At 42.6% G+C, this 24,251-nt stretch overlaps 1 protein-coding gene across 1 annotated transcript in view; it reads right to left on the reverse strand.

Annotated features, from left to right (window-relative positions):
- Positions 1-4,580: 4,580 nt before the first annotated feature.
- The window catches only part of LOC311137411 (semaphorin-4B-like), an 89,959-nt gene continuing 70,288 nt past the window's right edge, over positions 4,581-24,251 (reverse strand). Inside the window, exons 3-15 of the mRNA XM_084171888.1 lie at positions 17,429-17,589; positions 16,273-16,335; positions 15,594-15,692; positions 13,417-13,528; positions 12,963-13,079; positions 12,442-12,599; positions 9,139-9,320; positions 8,634-8,784; positions 7,010-7,220; positions 6,782-6,897; positions 6,184-6,341; positions 5,742-5,833; positions 4,581-5,447 (exon numbers count right to left, since the gene is read on the reverse strand). Coding sequence (XP_084028014.1) covers positions 4,672-5,447; positions 5,742-5,833; positions 6,184-6,341; positions 6,782-6,897; positions 7,010-7,220; positions 8,634-8,784; positions 9,139-9,320; positions 12,442-12,599; positions 12,963-13,079; positions 13,417-13,528; positions 15,594-15,692; positions 16,273-16,335; positions 17,429-17,589 — 2,396 coding nt within the window. The 3' untranslated portion in view covers positions 4,581-4,671. The remainder of the gene's footprint in view (positions 5,448-5,741; positions 5,834-6,183; positions 6,342-6,781; positions 6,898-7,009; positions 7,221-8,633; positions 8,785-9,138; positions 9,321-12,441; positions 12,600-12,962; positions 13,080-13,416; positions 13,529-15,593; positions 15,693-16,272; positions 16,336-17,428; positions 17,590-24,251) is intronic.

Here is a 24,251-nt window from a genome sequence, read left to right on the forward strand (position 1 = left end):
CTTTTACCACGCTAATTATCAACTCTATTCACAGGTAGATTGCAGTACAATCAAAAAGCCACTGATTGGCTCAGCCGGCCTGAAATGGGCGTGACTGCGCGTGCACACCGATTACAGCATTGGGGCCATGACATCAGACAGTGAGAATGTGCGTCACCTGTTCTTGTCAATTTTGTTTTACTGCTGTTAAAAATGTCATTGTTTGTACACGTTGTCATGCAACCCACATACTTTAAATATTTTTTTTTATTGAGTGGATGTAGGTCTCACAAATAAAGTTTGAACAAAATACATTAATTTACATGTATAAAACACTCATATATAAAACAGATTAAAATGAAATGTAGGTCAACAACATTTTCAAATAGTATATGATGTATTTGCACAGGGGTGGAGAATAATTGTATATCCATTGCTAGGGTGTGGCAAGGATTCTACCTATGACACCAAAGTAGACTATTTTCCTTTCAGGTGTGGACTGCACTCTTTATCAAGAATACTTGACTGCCTGCCATTGTTGCACTGTGCTCACACTCAGTAATTAACTCCACCCTACCGTGTGATATCCCTAGCCATACTTATTTTTACTACTGTGACAGAAACACCTCTACTAAAAAACACAGAACTACAATATTAGCTTATTTGTTTGACATGATTATGCAAGAATTAGGCTCACATAAAAAAAAAGACTGAACATGTTCAACAGGAACTTTCTGCGCTGTTCTTCGCATATGTTTTTATATGAGTCTGATGGAATGCGTCAGCAAACACTGTGCTCCACCTTAATGTGACTAATGTGTTGACAGAGGACACAGTCACTGTTAACCTTTCACTAATCAAACAACAGAGGGAATAAAAATGGCTCACACATACTACTTTAAAATAACATACCTATTACATTCCTTACTGTAATGACAGAAATCCCTTTTTACATTACAATAAATCTTTCTGAAAGTTGTCAATAATATTGTGGCCACACAGTGGCAGTGTAAGAGCAGAATCAGGCAAGTCTGGAACTACTTCTTACACCAGTACAGTATCTGGATCCATTTAGCAATGACTGAACCTTTATGATATAGACAGATTTTGAAAATTTGTTTTTGAATCAAGTGCAGCAATGTGACAAGCACGACTTGTGTCCTAGAAAGTCTAAATTGAGGCTATTCTCTAATTTCATGTGGCATTACAACTATATAGTTCATGAACCATATGAAGTAAACTAAATGTTTCCATTTATCTTTATTTGAGAAATTTAAATAAAGTGCTTTTATGTACAGAACAATAAAAACAACTGAAAGAGTAGTGATGTATAATATAAAAAAATACGGTTCACAAGAGCTTTTTACATTGGCAGCTCAATTTACAAAGCACTTTTACATACAAACTTACAAGACATGTTGACATGAGTCAGAGAAACTTGGTACACTGTCACAAATAGAAGGCTTGACTGAAGTTGTTCTTCAACTGACAGAGGTGCCTTACTGCAACTTATAACTGCAGTCTCAAAAACCTTATGTAAGGATATATTAATTTCGAGCAGTGATCAAACAAAAGAGATTTGTATGCTGCATGTCTGAACCTATTATGCTAGATATTCAGGCTGATTTTGTTCTGCATTCGGCTAATGTATTATTGAGTTTAGATAACTTTACTCAACTGATCCAAGCTGCCATTTCTTAACTTGCAATCTTTGTCACAAAACAAAAAATAATCATACATTTGAAATGTTCAGTTGTCAAAACAATGTTTCAACTTCTTCTCCTCCCATGTTTGTTACACTTTGAGTCTTTGAAACCCTGATGGAGTTCACAAGAGTTGTGTAGACATTAGCAGTATGGGATTTCTGTACAAGTTGAGACTATAATTCAATGGTGTTTGCAATAGTGTTTGCAATAGTGTCAACACAGAAATACATTGTGACTGAAGTTGAAGCCATTCTAACAGAGTTATTGTACTGATACTGGCCATAATCTAAAGGAATTCACTCAAAGTGTTGTAATAGTATTGTTCAGCATGCTCAGTAGAGTTCTACAGTCTATTCTGTCGTACCTATCATGCAGGTGATGCTGCTGCTACCTGGTTATCCATGTGATTAAGTAATGTCACAAGGACAGGAGAACACATTTAGTATCCCAAGAAGCACAACTCTTGATTCTTTCATTTTGCTTAAAGGCATGAAAAAATAAGTTGAAAACCTAATACATAATTCTCAACAAAATCCCCATCCGTATCCCAAACTAAGTCTTTCCAACATTCTGTGCAAAAACAACGCATTCTCAAGGTGTTTGCTGGTTCTGCACTTTCACCACAATGATACAACTTTCACCAGTCTTCTCAAATACAATACAAATGTACATTATATACAATCAGCCACCATGGCAGTCCTTTAGCAGTATGCTCTTTGGACAGCTACTTTGTCAATTGTTTTTGAAATTGTAAGTCCCTTGTATAAAATTCAATATCTAGAATAAACTTAAATAAAACAGTTTTACTTAGAAATTGTTTTGGAATACTTGTATCACTACATTCCACAATTCCACAATGTTGCAATAGTTCATATTTACCACAATTTTGCACTGACATAGCAACATCTTTGGAATATTAAATTGATATTCTTACATTTTAAATGTAGAAATATTATTTATTTCCAATCATGAACAGCTGAAAACATATACCTGTTACTGGGTATTGTAATGCCTGAATAAAAGTCCTCACTTTTGGATTATAAAATATTCTGCAGGTTCTATCCTTTAACAATATCGGTTTCTACAGTAGTTAAAAAAACAAAAACACATTCCTCCATTGACTGGTCCATAACCGCTGTGTGACCCTTTGCTCTATGTTAGTAAAACCCATTTTACAGTCATTAGTGTCATTAAACCAGAGGTGATGGTTGTAACTATGGCAGCTTTCATATGCACTACATTATGAATAGCCTAAGCACATGCTGTTTGGTACAGTACATGCTGAATCAGTCAGGCCCATTAAACACAAGACATTGATTTGACGTGACAGTTGTGTTGGATAGGATGAAAACAGAAGACGCATCATAAAAAAAAGTACTTTTTGGCACAACAGTCATTTTGTTTACATAAATTAACACATATGAGCTTGGTTGCCTCTGGGTGTGTGTCACAATCAACAACACTAAGAGCTCCATAGCCCACTGGCTGACTCTGTTGTGTTGCCACACTCTACCTTTGGCTCTTCTAAGCTCTGCTGTCTACTGGTCTCTGAATCACAGGGCCAGGACAGAGCTATCTAAACAACATGGTGAACAGGTTTTTATAGTCTCAGTCCACTTTAACTTGGTGTCTGAAGTCACTGAATTTGGATTGAAGGAATCAGTTCCTGACTGACACTCTGAACTAGTCAGCAACCATTTTATACTGGGACTTCAGCCTAGCTACATCAACTCCAGGCCTAGTGATAGCCTCTATCTCATTCCCTCGCTCTATGACACAGAAATGGCTCAAAATCACTTGCATACTAAATTGTATAATGCCTCTCATTCTCTGTAATCAATAATGTGCTGACACCTACGTGCTTGCACAGTCTCAAGATGAGATTCTCTTTTGATGTGACCTTTCACCCTACTTCACATGATGTGCTTTGCATAGTCTGTCTGCTCCATAATGAACAATATGTTAATACCTGGTCTAGGGTCTTCCCCAATGACAGGGGTACATTTCAACCCTGTGAATGTCAATCTTACACATAACTTAGGCACCATATCCTCCAATACCTTGGGACTTACAAAACCCATCTAACTGCTCTCCATTTAAGCTCCTGGTGGAGCAGAGCAGAGCAGAGGGCCTCAACAAAACCTCTCCAGTGTTATGTTATTCTGTTGTGTGCTATTTTAACCTCACCTCATCCCAGGTGGTCACTACCTCTTTCATTCCTTCCTCATTGGTTCCTCAGCATGTCTCTCGGGTACTGCCAGCCTGTCTCTTGACCAGTGGATTCCATTCTAATGCCTGTCTGGTTATGCTGCATTGAGGTTTATCTACAGTTTAAACTGCCTTTAATTAATAGCAGTTACAATGCTGTTATAACTAAGTCATAGGCCTAATGATCTACTTACTATAGTGAGAATTAGAGGTTGTTTATTCCACTGCTATCCATGCACTGAGTCTGTCTAATGTCTCAGTGCAGGGCTAAGCCCATGCTAACTGTGGATGTAGGTGGGAGAGTTAAGGGTCAGTTCTTGACCCATAGAGTATCTCTCTACTTTCAATGCAATGCCAACAGAGCATTTGGACGGATTGAGTGGCAATGCATACAAACATGACTAAACCATATACAAACTGTTACAGAAGGACAATATCAGCTGTATGTGTCCTATACCCACCATGAGCATCATTCCACAGATTCAATAGTCTAAAGGCAATCTGTATCAGATTCTCTTCATTGTGCTTCAGATGCACTAGAGAAAGAAGAGTGACTAAACAAGGAAATGAGAACTGACCACAGGGACAAAATGAAAAAGACAAATGTGCAAAATCAGTGTAATGAAATGTCCCTCTGAGAAGAGGTTGACGGTTTTCAGTGTTCCCTCCTTTTGTGTTTTTCTTTTCTTTCACTTATAGTCCCCTCTTTCCTTACAGTTCATAGTTAGTCACTCCGCATTACAGTTTTATATCCTGCTCAAGTTGATCAAAGCTGTCCTCACACAATGGAGTCTTTGATCTCTGAGCCCAGTCTCACCCGAGGCCGCGGGCAGGTGGGCGAGATCTCGACAGTGCTCTCCTTTAAGTTTAGAGGCCTCGTCTCTGACTCCGAGAAGCTCTTGCTGTTGTCTGGTGATGAGCACTCATGTGGCGGCGTGTTGCAGATGTAGTTGTCATTGAGGGTCTGGTAACCCTTGTGGTCTGACACAGACACTGGCACTGTGCTGTTGCCATTCAGAGGCAGGTTTTCTGCCGGCTTCCCCACTATCCTGGGTTTCTTCTGCTGCATGTTGGGACACTCACCCTCCTTCAGCATGGACTTCATGCGGTCACGGTTCCTGTAAACCACAAACAGGGAGAAGACCACCAGGGAGAAGCCCAGCAGGGCACACACCACAATCAGCTCGTTCCAGTAGGTCTTGGTGTTGATCTGCGGGGAGCGGGTCTCTCCGGGTAGGATGATTGGCTCCTCCTGGGGGACAAGAGGGGTGCGTGAGTGGCCGATCAGGGTGGTACTCTCCTGCCTGGCCTCACCTCTCACACAGTAGTTGGCCAGGAGCTGCCTGAAGCCCTCCTCCACTGACCAGCACTCATAGGTCTCCTGTCTGTCAGCATGGGCCACCACCACTAGACCTCCCTCAGGACTGGGGTACAGGAAGTGACCTGCACCCTCACTGTACTCCCACTTCCTCTCAGCCAGGTTGGAGCGCAGCTTACAGGGCAGCACTTTGAATGTGTTGGCTGGGATCATTATCACCTGGCATGAAGACATCCCTGCAGACAACAAGAGGAAGGGCTTTTTCATTTTTCATTTGTGAAAGCAAGTTCATCCCAGGTAGTTCAAACAAACTGCATTATTATATCACTGTGTTAGCTGAGTAGGAGTGTGCTGAGAATGAACAAATTAAATGAGCTGGGTACGGATAATGACGGTAAGAGAACATTGGAATAAAATTGTCAGCAAAATTTTAATTTAAATGCAGCAGTCCCAGAGTAGATTACGGTGGTACAGTATAGAGCCAAAAGGATTTAGTCCAGCAGGAGCTGATGGTATGGTACAGTACTTACGTGTGGGTGGGGGTTTAGCAAAGCGAGGGCTGGGCTGTGTCTTGTTGCAGATAACTGATGTGTCTGCCTCGTCCACATCCTGCTGCCAGTGGCTGAGAACACAGGCAACAGTAAATCAGAGAAATGGGTGTCTCAGAACAGCTCTAACTGGCACTATCAATCTACACATAGAAGGTCTTGACAGACTACAGTGTTAGTCTGCACATACAGCATGTAAGCAGACAGCATAGAGCATTGTCCTGTATTGTCACTTTTTCTTTGGTGTACTCAGATGTTCTGGAAAGTTACCAGTCATTATGAGAGCTTAGCATCAAAATAGTTTATACCTATCTCTTACATGTTAATACAAGGCTAGTATCTATTTGATGAGTAACACCTACATGTCCATGAGTGGACCATGGAAATGTAAAGTATAATGGCTGGTGGTCTGGGGCAAACATACCTATCTGGTGGAGCCAGCCTGACATCCAGGCACTGCCTCCCTGTCCAGGCACAGTAAGGGTCTCTGGACAGGACACACTCTCCACAGCTCTGGTAGTTGGAGCAGTTAGCCACAGGGACCTCCACTAAGCCAGAGTAGGAGGACACAAACAGCAGGCCCTGTAGAGGAGAGGAGAGACCACCAGTCTGTCAGATGCCAGGGAGGAATAGCCCTAGGTCACGTATTCACATTCAGTTACCCCTCTCTAATATAATATAATATCAACATCATACCCTCGACGAACCCAATGCTGGAGGAACAAACAGAGTAACTTCACAGAGTAACAGCACAGAGTAACAGCACAGAGTAACTCAGGACAAGATTCATGATGTGTCACACGCCGTTTACAACCCATCTGTTTTCAGTTCCCCTGAGAGGAAGTTGCATGCAATTATCTCAATGAACATGAGCTGAGCTCCCCTTTAGGCTCCGGCTCTCTTCACGGCTCATGGGACCCCTAAGCTGCTAGTGCTGACATTTAGTGAGCTCAATATTACTACCACTATGAGGACATGCTCCAGAAATAAACAGAGTTCCTGCTCTACACTCTGTACTGTACCTTCTCAGAGTCCAGTTCTATGTGTTCTACAGGCTGGGGGTCAGTGAAGAGCACCATCTCCTCAATGATGTGCATCTTGTTGTTGACATTAATGGCTTTGTGGAGTCTCCCGTCATCTGCCAGAGACATATGACAGAACAGTAGATGGTTAATGTCTGCTATAGCTCTGCCTCTCATACAGAACAGGAAAGGGGGATAAGTTCTGTCAGCTGAGCCTGTTTACAGTACCTGTTCCAATGAAGAGCACATTGTAGTGTTTGTGGATGACCTGGACCCGGTGGACAGCTATCTGGGTGTAGCGGACGCTGCGTTTCAGCAGGAGGGGCTGGCTGCGGATCACACTGTCCATCAGGAAGTGGTCCTTGACAAAGTTCAGTACCTTGTCAGGCATGTGCTTGGAGGAGGGGATGCCCTGGTCCCGGGCTGCATTAGTGATGCACTGTGGAAGGAACACAGGTAGTCTCATAAGCACACACTACACAACCATACTACTCCCCCATGCCTATCCCCATCAATATGTGCTTGTATCCTTCAGTTGATGTGGACATGATAACGCTGCCAGGAAATGAAAGCAGCAGCACCTTTTTGATAACATCAGGCCTTCTGGGAAAAGGGCAGCCAGTGACAGCAGAGAGACAGATAGCTGCTTATGCACTGATGTTCAGTCCAGATTGGTGATGTGAGTAAGGCAGGCTAGAACACATCCGACCTGCACACACAAGGTTGGCTAAAGCTTACTGTAGGCTTCCCAATCTAAAAAGTTTGCGCATATATTATAACAACATTTTGTGACGTTTTTGGTGTTTGGCAGTTTTCTGCAGTTTTTTTTCTCAGGCTGTTCAAGCACACATTTTTTCCTTGAGGCTTGTCGAAGTTTGGTAGTCGAAGTTTACGCCCCTTCGTCATTGATTGGTCAACAGTAGATTATTCAATTAAGTTTTTGTTGTCTTTCAAAGACAGATGACTAGTTTTCATGTTTTTCACTTGAAAAATACTGCACCAAACATCTTGTTAAAATTACGTGACTAAGACCTCCTTGGCAGAAACGTCAAAATTAATTACAGATTTCTTGAGTTATTTTAGATTATTTCTGACTATTTTGAGGAAGCGTACTGGCTGATAAGGCGTTTCAAGAGGGACAAACCGCTTTTTTCGTTTTTCAAGCGAAGGTATTTTAAGGAAGTATGCGTGCACAGACTTTCACTTCGCCTAGCCGAGTTCTGCTAGGAGCAAACCGAACCTATGTATGCAGACACCTTTATTGCGTTTTTCGTACACCAGAAGTACATTCATTTCCAATGGAACGCTGCGTTTGCCTTGCAGCATTGCGTTGCAGAGGCAGTTGCAGTGTGTTCTGTGTGGTGCATACGTATGCATCAAACTGTATGTGTAAATGGGTTGACAGAAATGGTAGCAGAAGGTGAATGTTGAACTTTTGTTGCACACATATCTAGATGATGCTGCATACTATTTTGCGCAATGACACAGTCGGTGTGTTCAAAGCTCAACGCCTTAATCAAACCGATAGTATTATTGCGCAAAATAGTATGCAGCATCATCTAGATATGTGTGCAACAAAAGTTCAACATTCACTTTCTGCTACCATTTCTGTCAACTCGTTTACGCATACAGTTTGACACATACGTTCGATAAATCCAACATATGCACCACACAGAACGCACTGCAACTGCCTCTGCAACGCGATGCTGCAAGGCAAATGCAGCATTCCATTGGAATTGAATGTATTTCTGGTGTACCAAAACACAATGACGCAGTCGGTGGGTTTGAAGCGTAATGCAGTTTAGTGATACTGTGTCAGCTGTCCAGCAGAGGGCAGTGGAAACTAACTCACCGTTCCAGGCCGTGGCTCAGGGATAGGGTGGTTGTAGGTGTACCACTGCTGGGTCTCCCGGTTGACCTCCCGGTAACGGCCGTTGAAGGCCTTCTCCACCTGGTCCATGGTGAAGGCACACACTGCTGAGCTGCCAGAGGCCCCTTTATACCTGGGATAACACCACACAGGGGTTAGGCTACATCGCATTTCTCTTCCCCCAAATCATCCTATTCTTTACTCTGACAATAGTGCTTAACTAATATAAAGTACTTCATCAATAATATCTCCAATACACCATAGACGAACAGAGGGAATGGAGGTGTGGCTGTTTGCCCATGACTGGGTCAATAATAATCTGCTATAAACTGACAGTGAGCTGTTCTTGTATGGAGAAATGTTTATGAGGAGATGAGTGTAATACCAACCAACTCAGACACAGAATCTTTCATTACCCAAATCAATAGAAAATCCTATACACTCTTGCAAATGAACTGTATGTCAAAGTGACAAAGTGTTTCCTCACCACTGTGAAGTGAAGACCCCATAGAACACTGTGTTCTTCCAGTCTTCTGGGCTGGGCGTCAACACAAACATGTCCTGGATGATGTTGAAGGGGAAGCCATCGTCAGGCAGCGAACAAAGGAGCTGGGCTTTTAGGAAGGTGGTCCATTTCTTCTGCAGCACCCTCTCTCCTCCTTTGTCACCCTGTAATACAAATCAGAGCTGTTATAGTATATGGACCTGCGGTCATAGTAACCCAGTGTCCAGTAGAGGGCACAAGCACATACGTTTAAACTGTAAACCCAAAAGTTGAAATGATGAGAATGCATAATAATTAATATTGCACGAAATATTGGCCTGAGTGATGTCATGGCAACCAACTTGCCTAAATATTATTATGGTTTACATTCTGCCTTGTATACATGTTCTACACCTGTTGTATTCGGCGCATGTGACAAATACAATTTGATTTGATATATGTAATGATATGTCTGAAAAATCCTTCTCCCCAGTTGTTTACCTTGAAACGAAACAATGTACACAAACAAGGCACTGTTTGAACTGACATAAATGAGAAACAATATTGTAAAACTACCAGACTGAGTATAACAGATTGTGGCCATAACACAGCTCCCCTGGGGCAGTGGAGTTTTAGGTCAAGAAAACAATATAAAACATCACAACTGGATGGGAGGATAACACTGGGGCGCTGGGGAGGCCAAATGCTTTTCAGTGAGAGAGAAAAGGACACTGCTCACACACAATACCTCTCCACGGAATACTACCACTCTGAACCTGTGCCTGTAGCACTACCCTGCCTGGTGGGCTGTGGTCATCTATGGGATCATGATACTGGGTTGGCTTGAGATGCAAAAAAGGCAGCACAACTTTTCCATTAAGAAAGTATTAATTCACTTAGATCCCTTCAACCTCTGCATGAAATAGATTATTTGTGAGCCTTACAGCTTTGAATGCTGTGCCTATACTTGTAACAGATAGCTGGATGTACAGGGAATGTGTGGGGACATACAACTGAAAAAAGGGATATAATTGTCTGTTTACATTCACTTGAGTCTGTGGCTCAGAGTGCAGCAATTACTCCAATTCTTGTCTGGGACATAGATCTGAGGAGATTCAAAAGGCTGAGGGAGGAACGGCACTGTTCAGAGGACTAAAAAGAAACAAAAAGAAAAATAAGTCTAGTCTACATAACCCAGAGCCCTGTAAATTGTGCCTTCATCTGAGTCCCCCTCAGCCCAACATTAATCAGAGGAAATGACATCGGTGAATGGGAAAGGGAAATGACACGTGACTAATGCTGAGTTTCAGAAGCAATTACTTGCTGTATTAACCCAACCAGATAATGAGCTACATATATTCCCTGCTCTGCTCCCCTGGGTCTACCTAGTTATTATTAAAACCAGAGAGAGTGTGTACCTAAAGTCTCTCCTTCTGAATATTGGACAGAAAGCACTCAATTCATTAACCCCTTACATAAGCCTCCCTTTCCATCACAGAGGTACTCAGGGCCAGGTAGAATTTCCAGAGTTTCAGTAACAACAGTAATACCAGTAATACCAAATATTGTTGTATTGTTCTGTTTTCTGCACAGCTGTATACATCCACAATGCTCCACCCATCAAAAGTGTTATTTTCAGTATTATTGTAATTCTGTATTTTTGACAACACCTTGTCTAAAGTTTCACCAACACATATTGTACCACCCAAACCTTTACAAGGGGAATTCCTTAACAAAGACACTATAGTGTAAATAAGAATTTGTTCTTAACTGACTTGCCTAGTTAAATAAAGGTTAAATAGTGGCATGTATGGTGTGAGGATAGGAAAGACCAGGAGCTGTAGCTAAGATACTCTGTACCCGGAGTTCAAATCTCCCCTGTGATAGCCCTGCACACCACCATCCTGTGTTTTATTTTAGAGGAGAATCAAGGGTGTGTCCTGCAGCCTCACTCTGACAGTGGCAGACACACTGGTTTCCATTTGACTGCCAATCAGTGTCAAGACAAACACCTGCAGACAGCTACTGTAGAGAAGCCGTTCTGCTTGCAGTCTGCAGAGCCTGGGATGGATAGGCAGTCAAAATCCTATTACTAGGAGATGTCTGCTGCCTGTTTGAAAAATATAAACAAGGAAAAATATCCCTCCATTGGAACTGCAACGTATGGGGCCTCTTAAAATGCAAAACATGCCTGTCATTGCTAAGTGTAGACTGCTTTAATGAGTTTAGCTCATATGGCCGAGGTGGAAATTAAATTAAAAAGGCACAGACGCAATTGAAAATGACTTGTGAGCTGGCCCCAAAGCAGAGCTCTATTTCACATCTCATCATGGTTAATATTTTCGAATTAAGTTTGATAATGGGCTTTGGTGGATTCATTACGTTTGTTTGCTATATGCGGGAGGACAACGTGCTGTCTGCAGGAGCCTTGGACTCAGTCACACAGCTCCTCCCTTCACTGTATGCACCTCACTTGGTCCACTCTGGCAGCACTGCAATGGTACTGTTTATCTCTTCATAAAACTAAAAAGCTAAGAAATGCAATATTACAAGGTGCACATCAGCAGCAAGCTTTCCCGGAAGATTGACTGCTGGAAATGCAAATTCTGGGAGGAGGGGTGTTGACCATAAAACTGTCTAGTATTTCACACTGTGTTTGGATTGACCATAATACAGCTGGGATAAACAAGAGGCCATGACCATGCTGTCAAAGTGAGAGGTGATTCTCTAGTCACAGAGAATAGAAGAGGTTCATTAAATTATTGTGGAGAAGAAGTATCACTTAACAATAGACTGGTGGTATAATGAATGGAAACCATTCCTTTCAGGTTGAAATTCTAGAAACGGAAATAAAGTTGTGGAAAAGGAGAAGGCATTTTAGGTCTGCTGTGAATCCTAGCTGAATGCTAATATTTGCTGAAATGTGATAAGAGTGGAGTGGAGGAGGAGGGCCCAAACAGGGGGAACTCACAGGAGGAATGTTTTTCTGTAACACGAGCCTGTGTCCCTCCCAGACTGTGAAACCAACCGCTCCCACCCTTAAATCCCCCACCTCACACACACACACACACACACACACACACACACACACACACACACACACACACACACACACACACACACACACACACACACACACACACACACACACACACACACACACACACACACACACACACACACATACTTCTCCCACTCTGATAGAGTCCAATAAAGTGTGTGTAGACGGGTGGGGGTGGAGGAGAGCCTTGCTCAAGGGGAAAATACGCTCTTTAGACAGGCCATCTCCGTTGAAGCGTCACTCACCTTACACACGCGAGCAATGCGTGACACAATGGTGTTGTCAAAAAAATCAAACTCCTTTCCCGCCTCGCTGAAGAAGAAGTAAATCTTATCGTCATCGCCCACTGGGTTGCCTTTGGGCAGGCTCTCCTGGATGTAGGCAGAGCCCACAAAGGCTGGGTCTGTAACAATAACAAAGAAACCACAGGTTGAAATGTCAACCTAGAACTATGCATTCTAGGACATGGACATGCCTTTTACATCCACAAACGTCTTCTGGTGATTCAGTGATTTTGCAACAGGAATTGTGGTAACCTCTGCATGTCGATATTGACAAAATACCATGGAAACACCTATAGTTCTTCAAAGCTATGGTAATTGTCATTTATCATGTCCAGCCTGAGGTCTTCAAATACTGATTGTATGTTTAGGGGAAAACTATTTATGTGTGTATGTTTACCTTATCAGCTAGCTACATGTACAAACAGTAGATCATGACATTAAGCAGCTACCAGACAGCTTGCAGCCTGAAGACCTGAACTTACCTTGAAGCCAGTTCAAGGAGTTTTCTGTTTTTAGGGCAGCGCCTTGGCCCAGGCTCTTGTAAATGATAGGTTCATTTCCTTGGAAATTACTGACCGTACCAGCATACAGTTCTCCATCTATAATGTAAGGAAGTATAAGATGAAGACAAACAATATCTTGACCAAGAGAAGGAGCCTCTGTGTCACTCATAACAAACCCTGGAATCTAGAAGGAAAGGGTTGTCTGCTACTATATTTACAGTATGGAACACACTAAGGATGGTAAAATATACATTGCAGCTACTGTATATAAAATATTTTATCAATGATAAATCTGAAATTAAGTATGTCTACATTATGTCTTTTATTTGTATGTATATATTGAATTATATACAGTATGTATTGTGTACACAGTGTTATGGAAGCCAAACATATTTCCCTGACAGTAAATAAGTGACCCATATAGTGAACCTACCGGCCATGATGGCAGTGGACTTGTACTCAGGGTTGAAAGGGCAGCGGCTGCGTCCGTCCTCTGTCACTATCTCTCCAGTCTGGCTTCTCACCAGGGTGAAGTCAGCTGTGTTCTGGAGAGGACCCAGAGAGAAAGAGAGCTTTGAGGAGAAGTAGGGCTGTAATCTACACTGACACTGCCCAATGCCTGCTGGCCACTCTGTTCGCTACTACAGCACTGAGGCACAAATGATGGGGTGGGAACCACTGTGTGGTCACAGCCGGTCACTTTGTGGTAGGTCAAACCACGGTGTGTGGTTTGATGTGGGTGTCTCTTGTGTGTGTTTGCAGGTGGGAGGAGTTAGCTAAATCATTTTTGCCATTTAGCTTCAGCGGCTGGTGTGCGACTGTGGGAAAGTTGGTTTGACTTTGGATAGCCTATCTCTGGGGATGTTTAGGGATCGTCAATAAATTACACAATGTAAATGGGACAATATGTTCATGTTGCACAACTTTTAGTTGTCTCATTAAATGCTTTCAATATTTGTAAATTATATGAATTTCTAAAATGTATAGTTGGTTTGAGGTTTTCAAGTCATTGACATTTGGAGCTATTGACCTTTTAAAATATTGTCCTGTGTACATTGTGCAATTTACCGATGGTCCCTAACTAGCCCTATAGGGATATCGAATGTCAAACTAAATTGACCATGGGCATTACAATCGGGTCGCATGCAGCTATGCTCCGAATTTATGATTTTGTGGGTGCTGCCAGCTGTGGCAGGATTGAAATAAACCCAACCCAAACTGTTACGGTACCCTTCATTTTTTCCATTATCTCGCAAATCTCCGTTTTGGACGAGACTGACTTTATGACCAAAATGATCCTATTTATACTTTGTAGTACATTGTTACACTATAATAAATATTCTGACTCATATCTATGCCACATAGGCCATTTTAAAACGAGAAGTAGCTTTTTAGGGGCCGTCGCTCTTTAATTAAATATTATTATACGATTCCTTTTAGAAGTGATCTGGTGATGGGGATGATGAGGAGTGCTGCTTACAGAAGGAATGGACATAACTTTGTCTGTATACTGTACTTTATATCTCTCTGTGTGGGCTGAGACTCAGTGGTTGTGATAAGAGAGACAGAAGGGAGACTTGGGAGGAGGAGGCACTCGGGAATCCTGGTTCACAACCTAAAGTTCAGTCAAGAGACTTTCCCTCCTCCTTTAATGTTTTCCCTCCTCCTTTAATGTTTTCCCTCCTCCTTTAATGTTTTCCCTCCTCCTTTAATGTTTTCCCTCCCATATTAAAGTAGTGCAGAGGGAAAGGGACAAACATTTGAGATGTTCTTTGACTGTCAATATTTCTAAATGGAAATGTCAATGTTATTCTGAATTGCCTCAGAGACTTGTCTGCTCCATCAGCTGAACACATTTACAGATGCACTTCCTCTCAAATCTGTGTGTTCTAAAACATCTTCATTCAACCCAGAGCCACACATGCTCACTAAGCATCTGTAAGGGGTATAATTGGAATACACTGACTTCAGGATAAATCAAATGCAGTCTCCAGGGTGAAAATCACACGAAGAAGAAAAGCTGTACCTTGATTGACAGAGTGAATTACATGGCTAATTACATCTCTCTACAGCACACAGACATGGGGATTATCTCTACAGCACACAGGCATGGTGATTATCTCTACATCACACAGGCATGGTGATTACCTCTACATCACACAGGCATGGTGATTATCTCTACAGCACACAGGCATGGTGATTATCTCTACAGCACACAGGCATGGTGGTTATCTCTACATCACACAGGCATGGTGATTATCTCTACAGCACACAGGCATGGTGATTATCTCTACAGCACACAGGCATGGTGATTATCTCTACAGCACACAGGCATGGTGGTTATCTCTACAGCACACAGGCATGGTGATTATCTCTACAGCACACAGGCATGGTGGTTATCTCTACAGCACACAGGCATGGTGATTATCTCTACAGCACACAGGCATGGTGATTATCTCTACAGCACACAGGCATGGTGGTTATCTCTACATCACACAGGCATGGTGATTATCTCTACATCACACAGGCATGGTGATTATCTCTACAGCACACAGGCATGGTGGAATTGTATGCTGTATGCTGCAGCAGAATAAGAAATCAAACACTTACTATATATGCACAGATTGGACTGAAGGCGTACGTTCCACACACGTATAGATGGGTACTGTTCACACGCAGTAAAATCTTGATGTAATTGAAGCAATCCGTCTGCATTAAAGACACAGGAGAGGAGAGAGCATCGTTAATATGACTCATAGGTTCCCACAAACTATTCTGGAGGGAGAGTTACTCAGGTTGAGTGGAGTAGCTCATTAGGCGACTCTCCAAGCATATTCCCACATTACTTGGCCGGAATTAATTGCTTTCAAATAGCCTGGCAGGGCTGTTGGCAGCAGTGTGACAAATGTCTGAGTGACTGTTTCAAACAGAAAATGTATTAGAGTGTCTTCATCAAGATCCTGGTCTATGAGCCTCTGTCCCCCCAACCAACCAATCAATCAACCATAAATGAATCATACAATATGTCCTTCTGATAATATACTTCCCACAGTATTGAGGTTTCACCACAATCACAGGGGGTTGGTTAGATGGGATGCATAGCAATTTATCTGGCTATAAAAAAATCACTCAGGCCACTACTGCTGAATGGATATGTACTTAAATTAAAACCTCCACTGCCTGACTGAGTTCATTTTCTGTACTACGGAAAAAAAAACAAGCCTAAGGACTGGAATGGAAGTGTAAGTATTGTCACTAGAGTTCCACACATGCAGCACAGTGTCCTCACCTGTAGGTCTTTGCCTTTGAAACTGCACTCGTCTCTCTTCCTTTCCGGGGTGCTCCATGTAAGCTACAGGAGAGGAGAGTACAGGTGTCAGACACATTACTAAGACACAGCATAGAGATGTAAAGAACGTTGCTGCCGAGCACTGTCAAAAAGCAGTGGTGTAAAGTACTTCAGTAAAAATACTTTAAAGTACTACTTAAGTAGTTATTTTGGGTATCTGTACTTTACTTTATATTTATATGTTAGACTACTTTTACTTTTACTCCACTACATTTCTAAAGAAAATAATGTACTTTTTACTCCATACATTTACCCTGACACCCACAAGTATTCGTTACATTTCGAATGCTTAGCAAGACAGGAAAATGGTCAAATTTACACACTTATCAAGAGAACATACATGGTCATCCCTACTACCTCTGATCTGGCGGACTCCCTAAACACAAATGCTTTGTTTTTAAATTCCGTGTGCCCTGGCTATCCATAAAAAATAAATGAATAAATAATTTGTGCCGTCTGGTTTGCTTAATATAAGGAATGTGTAATGATTTATACTTTTACTTTTACTTTTGATACTTAAACGTATTTTGGCAATTACATTTACTTTTGATACTTAAGTATATTTAAAACCAAATACTTTTAGACTTTTACTCAAGTAGTATTTTACTGGGTGACTTTCACTGTTACTTGAGTCATTTTCTATTAAGGTATCTTTACTTTTACTCAAGTATGATTATGGGTACTTTTTCAACCACTGTCAAAAAGAGCCGTGTCCGCAAGATGTCATACACCATGTAAGTTATATAATTCACACATCTTCACCCTTGGGTTACTGTTCATGCATGCACGCACACACACATGCACGCACGCACGCACACACACACACACACACACACACACACACACACACACACACACACACACACACACACACACACACACACACACACACACACACACACACACACACACACACACACACACACACACACACACACACACACACACACACACACACACACACACACACACACACACACACTACAGTACAGCACTGTGGTGATGTGTATCTGAGAGCAGAGGGTTATTACATACAACCTCAAAAAATACAAATGTTTCTATATTCACACACAGACACACACTCGTGCCCACTTACATTGCGTTGTAGTTTGACTCTGCTGATATCAGAGAGGTTGAGGGCGAAGAGCTCCTCTCGTGCTCCAACATAGAGCATGTTATCTTCCTTACTGAGGAGCAGAGAGGTGTAATTGAAGACTCCATCCACAGAGAATCTTTTGGCTGATCTCTCCTTTGCATCTGGGGAGAGAGGAAAAACAGAAAGAGGATAATAAATATTAACCTTACTGCAGTGGGCTAAATCTGGGTCACAAAATGTTTCTTGTTAGTCTTAAACAAATTTACTTTGAAACAAAAGTATACACCTCACACACATGGTTATGGTCTTTAAAAAAAGAAGACACCTGTACCATGTCAGATATAGAGCTGAAATACATTAAATGTTGAGTTTGCATACCAATGTTACACTTTATAGACATCACAGAAGACTGAAATATAACCAAAACGTTTGACATAGAAACACCAGATTTTCTGCACATGTTTTTGTTGTTATATTAATATTAATAACATTCCATCCATGAGGCCACTAGAGGGAGATTTGGTCATTTGACTGCAGGAAAGGGCTACCAAACAGAATGCATTACTGCAATATGAGCCTGCAGAAAGCATTCAAAGAGCCGTCTGGGAAAGAATGGGCAAGAATGAAACATCAAAACTGCAGTGTGTGTGTGTTTGTGTGGTCACATAACATGATGAGCAGGATGAAGACAGATGTTGGGTCTTAATCAGAGTCACCAGCACACCATGTCAGTACTGATAGTGCTCCTTCAGGCTGTATCTTTGTTCCCATGACAACAACATTGTCTGGCTTAGCAGGCTGTCTCTTTCACTGCTGACTCCATCGCTACATTGGAGCTATAATAGGAGAGATGGACAGAGCCTGGCCTCCTGTGTGTGTGTGTGTGTGTGTGTGTGTGTGTGTGTGTGTGTGTTTGTGTGTGTTCAGTTAACAGTGTACATTAGCAGCCTCCAGTCCTATCACCCTCTCTCATCACCTCTGGAGTGGCCTGCAGAGAAACAGAGTGGGAGCCGGCACCCAATCTGTCTCTCACCATCCTGACACCCCTTCAAAAGTCCTCACTCTGCCTGCAGCCTGTAGCCACGTGTCTCATCATTGACTCTCTCTCTAAGCCTTCAGCGTTGGTGTCAAAGCTCCACATTCAGCACACTGTTGCAGAGTGGAGGTCTTCTGAACTGGCCAGGGTCAAACACTTTGTCTTTACGCCAGTCCAACATTAACAACATGGAGAACATTCTGTCATGCAAACAACGCCTACTAAGTGATTCTCAGAGGACATTACTGCCTTACGGATTATAAGCCCAATATTTAACGATTTATAGTTTTATCTTATCAGAGAAGATACAGTATACCTAGGCTACCTCTACATTTCAACACAGAAACACATTTTAATATTTAATATTTTTTCCCACAGGTTCTATGTATTCTGAGTAGGTAGCGTGTGGTTACCTCCCGGCCTGCTAACCCCACCACAGAGGGCAGAAGGTGTGAAGAGAGGGTTCCGCTTCCCCAGGGGAAACTACAGGCTAATAGCAGTGCATCAACGCAGCAACAAGGGGCCTTTTTAACATAAATTCCTGCTGCAAAACAACAAGAGGATCCTCTCTAGTCTCTACATTGCAAAGACCCAAGCCCACCAAGACTGCTCCCTCTCGGTCTATGATTACAGGATGTAGTATGATTAGCGCTCTGTGCTAGTGCCATTTACCCTCCTTCTTTCTCTCCTCTCCTCCATCTTCCCTCTCTCTCACCTCATTTCCTCTTCTCTCTCTCTCTCTCTCTCTCTCTCTCTCTCTCTCTCTCTCTCTCTCTCTCTCTCTCTCTCTCTCTCTCTCTCTCTCTCTCTCTCTCTCTCTCTCTCTCTCTCTCTCTCTCTCTCTCTCTCTCGCTCCTCTCCTCCCTCAGAGCTTTGGGCAAATTTAACAGTGATTTACCCAGGCTAAGACAAAGGCTGGAGCTTGAACCAAAACAAGAGGTTAGAGGGATTTCCACAGAGGAGGATATCTACACAATTACTCTCTTGAGTCAGATCACCACTGTCATATTCTCCAAGCACTGCTGAGGGAGGCACAATGAGGCGGGTAATTGTGTACCATTAAGGGAATCCATGTGGGTTTAAATAGTGTGATGCTTTCTTTTTATAATTTCAGCCAGTCATTAGTCAGGTTTCTATTTCCATTGTGTCAAGCTGCAGTGGTGATGTTTGTATACAGTGTTGTGTATAGCCTAACAATACTCAACATGGTTGTCCATTTACGCTGCATGTCTGCCCATTCCATAACATTGTGGTCAGTATTACAAGGATCTGTGTGTCCAGAAGAAAATTATTTCCATGCATCAGATGGCTTGCATTGATTAATTATTCTTGGAGCAAATTAAAATCATTGCTCATAAATCCAAGATAATAATCTGGACTGATCCAAGAAAATGAACCTATAAAATGTATCAACGATTTGAGCAATTAAACACATTTCCAGTAAATGGTAACATATGGAATGTGAGGCTTTTGGCAGAATAAGTGCAGCTGCGAGGAGTGCTATTTGAAGAATGCTTAATAACATCAGTTCATCTGGCACAAAATGTATCAAGAAAAGTCAAGGGGGGGGGGGATGGGGGGTAAAATATATTGTATAAAGATATAATACAAGATATAATAAATACATTTTTACTGAAAACAAGTTAGGAGTGGGGAGTCTATCTGCCTGAATGTACTGGTGCTGCTGTTAAGGATTCTGTTTAAAGGTGCTATTACTAAAATGATTTTTTTTTATTTCGCCTTTATTTAACCAGGTAAGCCAGTTGAGAACAAGTTCTCATTTATAACTGCGACCTGGCCAAGATAAAGCAAAGCAGTGCGATAAAAACAACAACACAGAGTTACATATGGGGTAAAACAAAACATAAAGTCAAAAATACAACAGAAAATTTAGGAGGTAAAGATAACATGATTGCTGATCTCAAAGGGACAAAATATGAATTGCAAATAAAATACAATTTCTAGCCCTGGGATGACAAACCCCAATAGTGAACTGGAATAACTGTTGGTCAGTGTCTGTCTGTAGACTGTCTCCCCCAGACACCATACATACAGGCAGTCACCACAGTCTCTTTCAGACAGACTCCACTCTATTGTTGTTAGAGCGTCTGAGGTTGACTCCTGGGGGCCATCCCATGACAACGCAGGCAGCCATGGAAACGCTATGCTGTAGTGTTCTCTGGGAAGAGAAGAGGTCTGGCCTGTTTAGTGTTCAGAGGAAGCAGAAGCACTCAAGAGCTGCTAGTTTCTTCTGGAACTGGGGAGACAGTGGGGTGTCTGCCGGAGCTAAATAAGGGGAGGGTGTTAGGGAGGGCAGGTAAGTTGGCACAGTGTAACAAATTAATAGGCACAACATACTGTATCACAACTAGCGTGCCCTCACCTTGTTGAGCCCCTTCTCCCTACACAGCATGGCCTGTGCCCCGGCAACCCAGAGCTCCACAGTTACTTTATCGATGGGACATCTCATTATTGGGTCCCACAATGTCAATGACAAACAAGGGAAATCAAGCTAATAGAGGCTGGGTTCAAATAGCAATACACTTACGCTGGAGAGGAGACATGGCTATCTAGGCTAACAACCTTGCACGTGTGCAAAGGGAACTGCATTGACAGGGGTTGTTTTCTGCTATCACTGCGAGGTTTGGCACTGTTTTGAACATTCATTTAGATAGGCACCAATGTTGTCCTTGGACTGAGTCTATCACAGCTCCCAGTCTCCGTTTCACAGACAGGCTCAGAGTACATTCAACACAGTCCTATTTAACCTGCTGGCTCTGACTGAAAGACACAGCCTCCGCCTGACACAGCTGCCAGTCACACATTTCTCTTCCTGTCAGTGTACCAGCTCTCTCACCGTATCGCTATTTCCAGGCCCACGTCTGTCCGTCCTTCCATCCATCCCACACCCTCAGAGAGAGCAGATTTGTGTGGCTGGGAGCACTTCCTGTGTGACCCCACAACCAAACCACACATACACAACAGTGCTCCTTCAGCAGGACACACAATAAGATGCAGTGAGGGGGGGTGGCTCAACCACGGGCAGCTGTAAGCAATATGAGATCATTAAAATTATTTTTGCAAATGACACTGCTAAATGGATTGTAATATCCACCCTGCCTTGTTCACTAATCCATTTAGGGGCAAATTAATTATGTGGGCTTTTAGGGAACCCTAGTCTACATTTTGTTGCTGTGGATTTCCCAACGGCTCTGAGTTACAACAGCACAAAGTTAATTAGAAGCACAGAACATCCCGTCTAAAAGGCAAATGTGGAGTAATCTGTCATTCAGTCAGGGAGATCCAAGTGCTTCATTTTGTAGGGCATCCAACTACGGCAGCAGCCTGATTCACTAAAAGGCCTCTCCTATGAAGGGGTATTGGCTTTCACAGCTGTGGGTTGAGAGGTTTGAGGTATGCGTTCCCCATTAGAGACAAATGTTGTTATTGTTTACTTTAATGATGCAGAACTAGCGGGAAACAGTGATGGCCACTGTCAGAGCCGTGTGGATCTCTAGTACACATCACTGGATGGCAATGGGACAATATGCAGCAGACTGAACCGCTTTTAAATAGGGCAAGATTCTGTTTATGTATGTTTTAGAAATCTAACAACAAAACCAGTATCCTAATAGAGGCCTTCACTGGTGAAAAAGAGGTAGGAGAAAAACATGATGAGCACTCTTTCCATTACTCAAATCCTCACCCTTCCTCCCAATCAAGAATTGCATTATTTGAGCAAATAGATTACGCTAAAATAAGTGACAGCTCCCTACAGCTGCAATAAGATACGCTATCTGTTCAAACAGTCATTAATTTGGTGCCTGTCATAACAGCAGATGACGTGGAAACAATCTCATCCCTCTTCATTGAGATCAAGCAGCATGCTATAGAACCCTGTTGGTGCATCTTGAAGGGGATGTCTGCTGCCCCATTTCCAGCAATCTGTCTATAAACATAGCCTAGATTCTCCTGTGGAGGAACCCATGAAGATACTTCTATGTCATTGGCAGCAGGAGGCCACTTTGGACAAAAGGGCTGTGCCTTCTGTAAGCAGGGCAGAACAAGCGTATCAGCAGCAGAGAGCTGGGCACAGCCCCACAGCCACAATTACAGCCTAGCAGTGCAAACGTTAATCTGATGGAGCTGGACCTATGCTCACAATTAGAGAGAGCACAACTCCACAGCCAAAACACTCTGGAGCACAGGTCTCAGCAGCACCACACGCCATACAGAACATGTCTGTGGAACTACATAAACTAACAGGGCCTCCACAAGATTCAAGAGCTTATAGGGTTTTCATTAAGATGATCCAAAGATATACACAGGCCACTTTGGCCGTATCTCAGTAACAAATAATTGTAAGCAGATGATCAGGCCAAAGCTATTTCATAGGTAACTGTGATTTAGCCAAAAAAGGATAGCTGTGATGTGAAAGCCATAGGAGGAAACTTTTGAACCCATGCATGAAAGGTATCTGTCCAGGAAGACCAATGAAATAGGTAGCTTAAACAAATGCAGATACCAGAACTGAAAAACACTAACATTTGCATTGTGTTAAGAGTTTTGCAGAGAAGGTGGAGTCGTAGTGGGAGTATGCTGAGTGAGTGGGGTTAATCGAGGATTAGGCTATAAGCTTTGTAAGGTGAAGTCATGGTGGGGTTTACAAGAGAGGTTAGGGAGAAACAAGGGGGTGGATGGCAGTGAGACTGTTTCACCACAGCCAGACTAAAGAGGACAGAGTATAATAAGGGGCTTAATGGTGTTTCATATGCCTCTGAATCTTTCTGCCCAACCTGTAACAGACTCACTGCCTCTTCATCTCACATCTCCACACCTATCTCATGTCTTTATCAGCATGCAGACACACACACGCACACACGCACGCACGCACACACACACACACACACACACAAACACACACACACACACACACACACACATGCACGCACGCACACGCACACACACACACACACGCACACACACACACACACGCACACACACACATATACACAAATCTGTGTCATCACCATACTTGTTCTTACAGGATCCTCTGTTTTGACTTTGTGCACACTGAAACCAGGCGGTTACTTTTAGTCATGTTCCTTTTCAGTTGGATCTGACCCAATGTAAAAGAACAGATACAGAACATTCAATAATCCAACATGTTGTTCTACTCACAGAGGAAGTGGTCACACCCCAACTCTTGGGAAACAGTACCAGGAACCCCTAACACAGTAAGAACAGAGCAGCTCTTCCCGCTTTCTAGAAACCACTTTCCCAATGGGGACAGACTGAGCTAGGAGCAAGGTCAGTTCACAACTTCCCCTATCATCCCATCTAATCCTATTCTATGTGGACAAACAGCAGGAAGACAAAACCCACCACAGACCTTGTTCATTGTGGAGGCACACACTTGACATCAATTGAGCTAGAGTGGGAACTGAGTCAACCCAATGCTCTGGGACCTGGCAGCTTGCATGAGTAGTATGCTGCGGAGGTGAAAAAGCAACATGAACTATGATTGATAGAATGGTGCATGGCCGTGGTAGAACAAAGGCAGAGAAAGGGGCAGACATCAGATCCACCAGGAGATTCATTGGGCACTCTGTGAGCCAGCTGTTTGTTTAGGGAAGGGCTTGGGTCTTGGCTCTCTATGCTTAGCAGGAGATAGGCTAGAGCTCCAAATGGTAGCATGAAGAAAACACCATGGTGATGCTGAAAGTTCTGGCAAGTTTATACACAATCTACAGTGTCGGAAGTTTACATACACCTTAGCCAAATACA

Source organism: Coregonus lavaretus, assembly GCF_964263955.1.
Source record: "Coregonus lavaretus genome assembly, chromosome: 11".
In the NCBI taxonomy this organism is placed as follows: Eukaryota; Metazoa; Chordata; class Actinopteri; order Salmoniformes; family Salmonidae; genus Coregonus; species Coregonus lavaretus.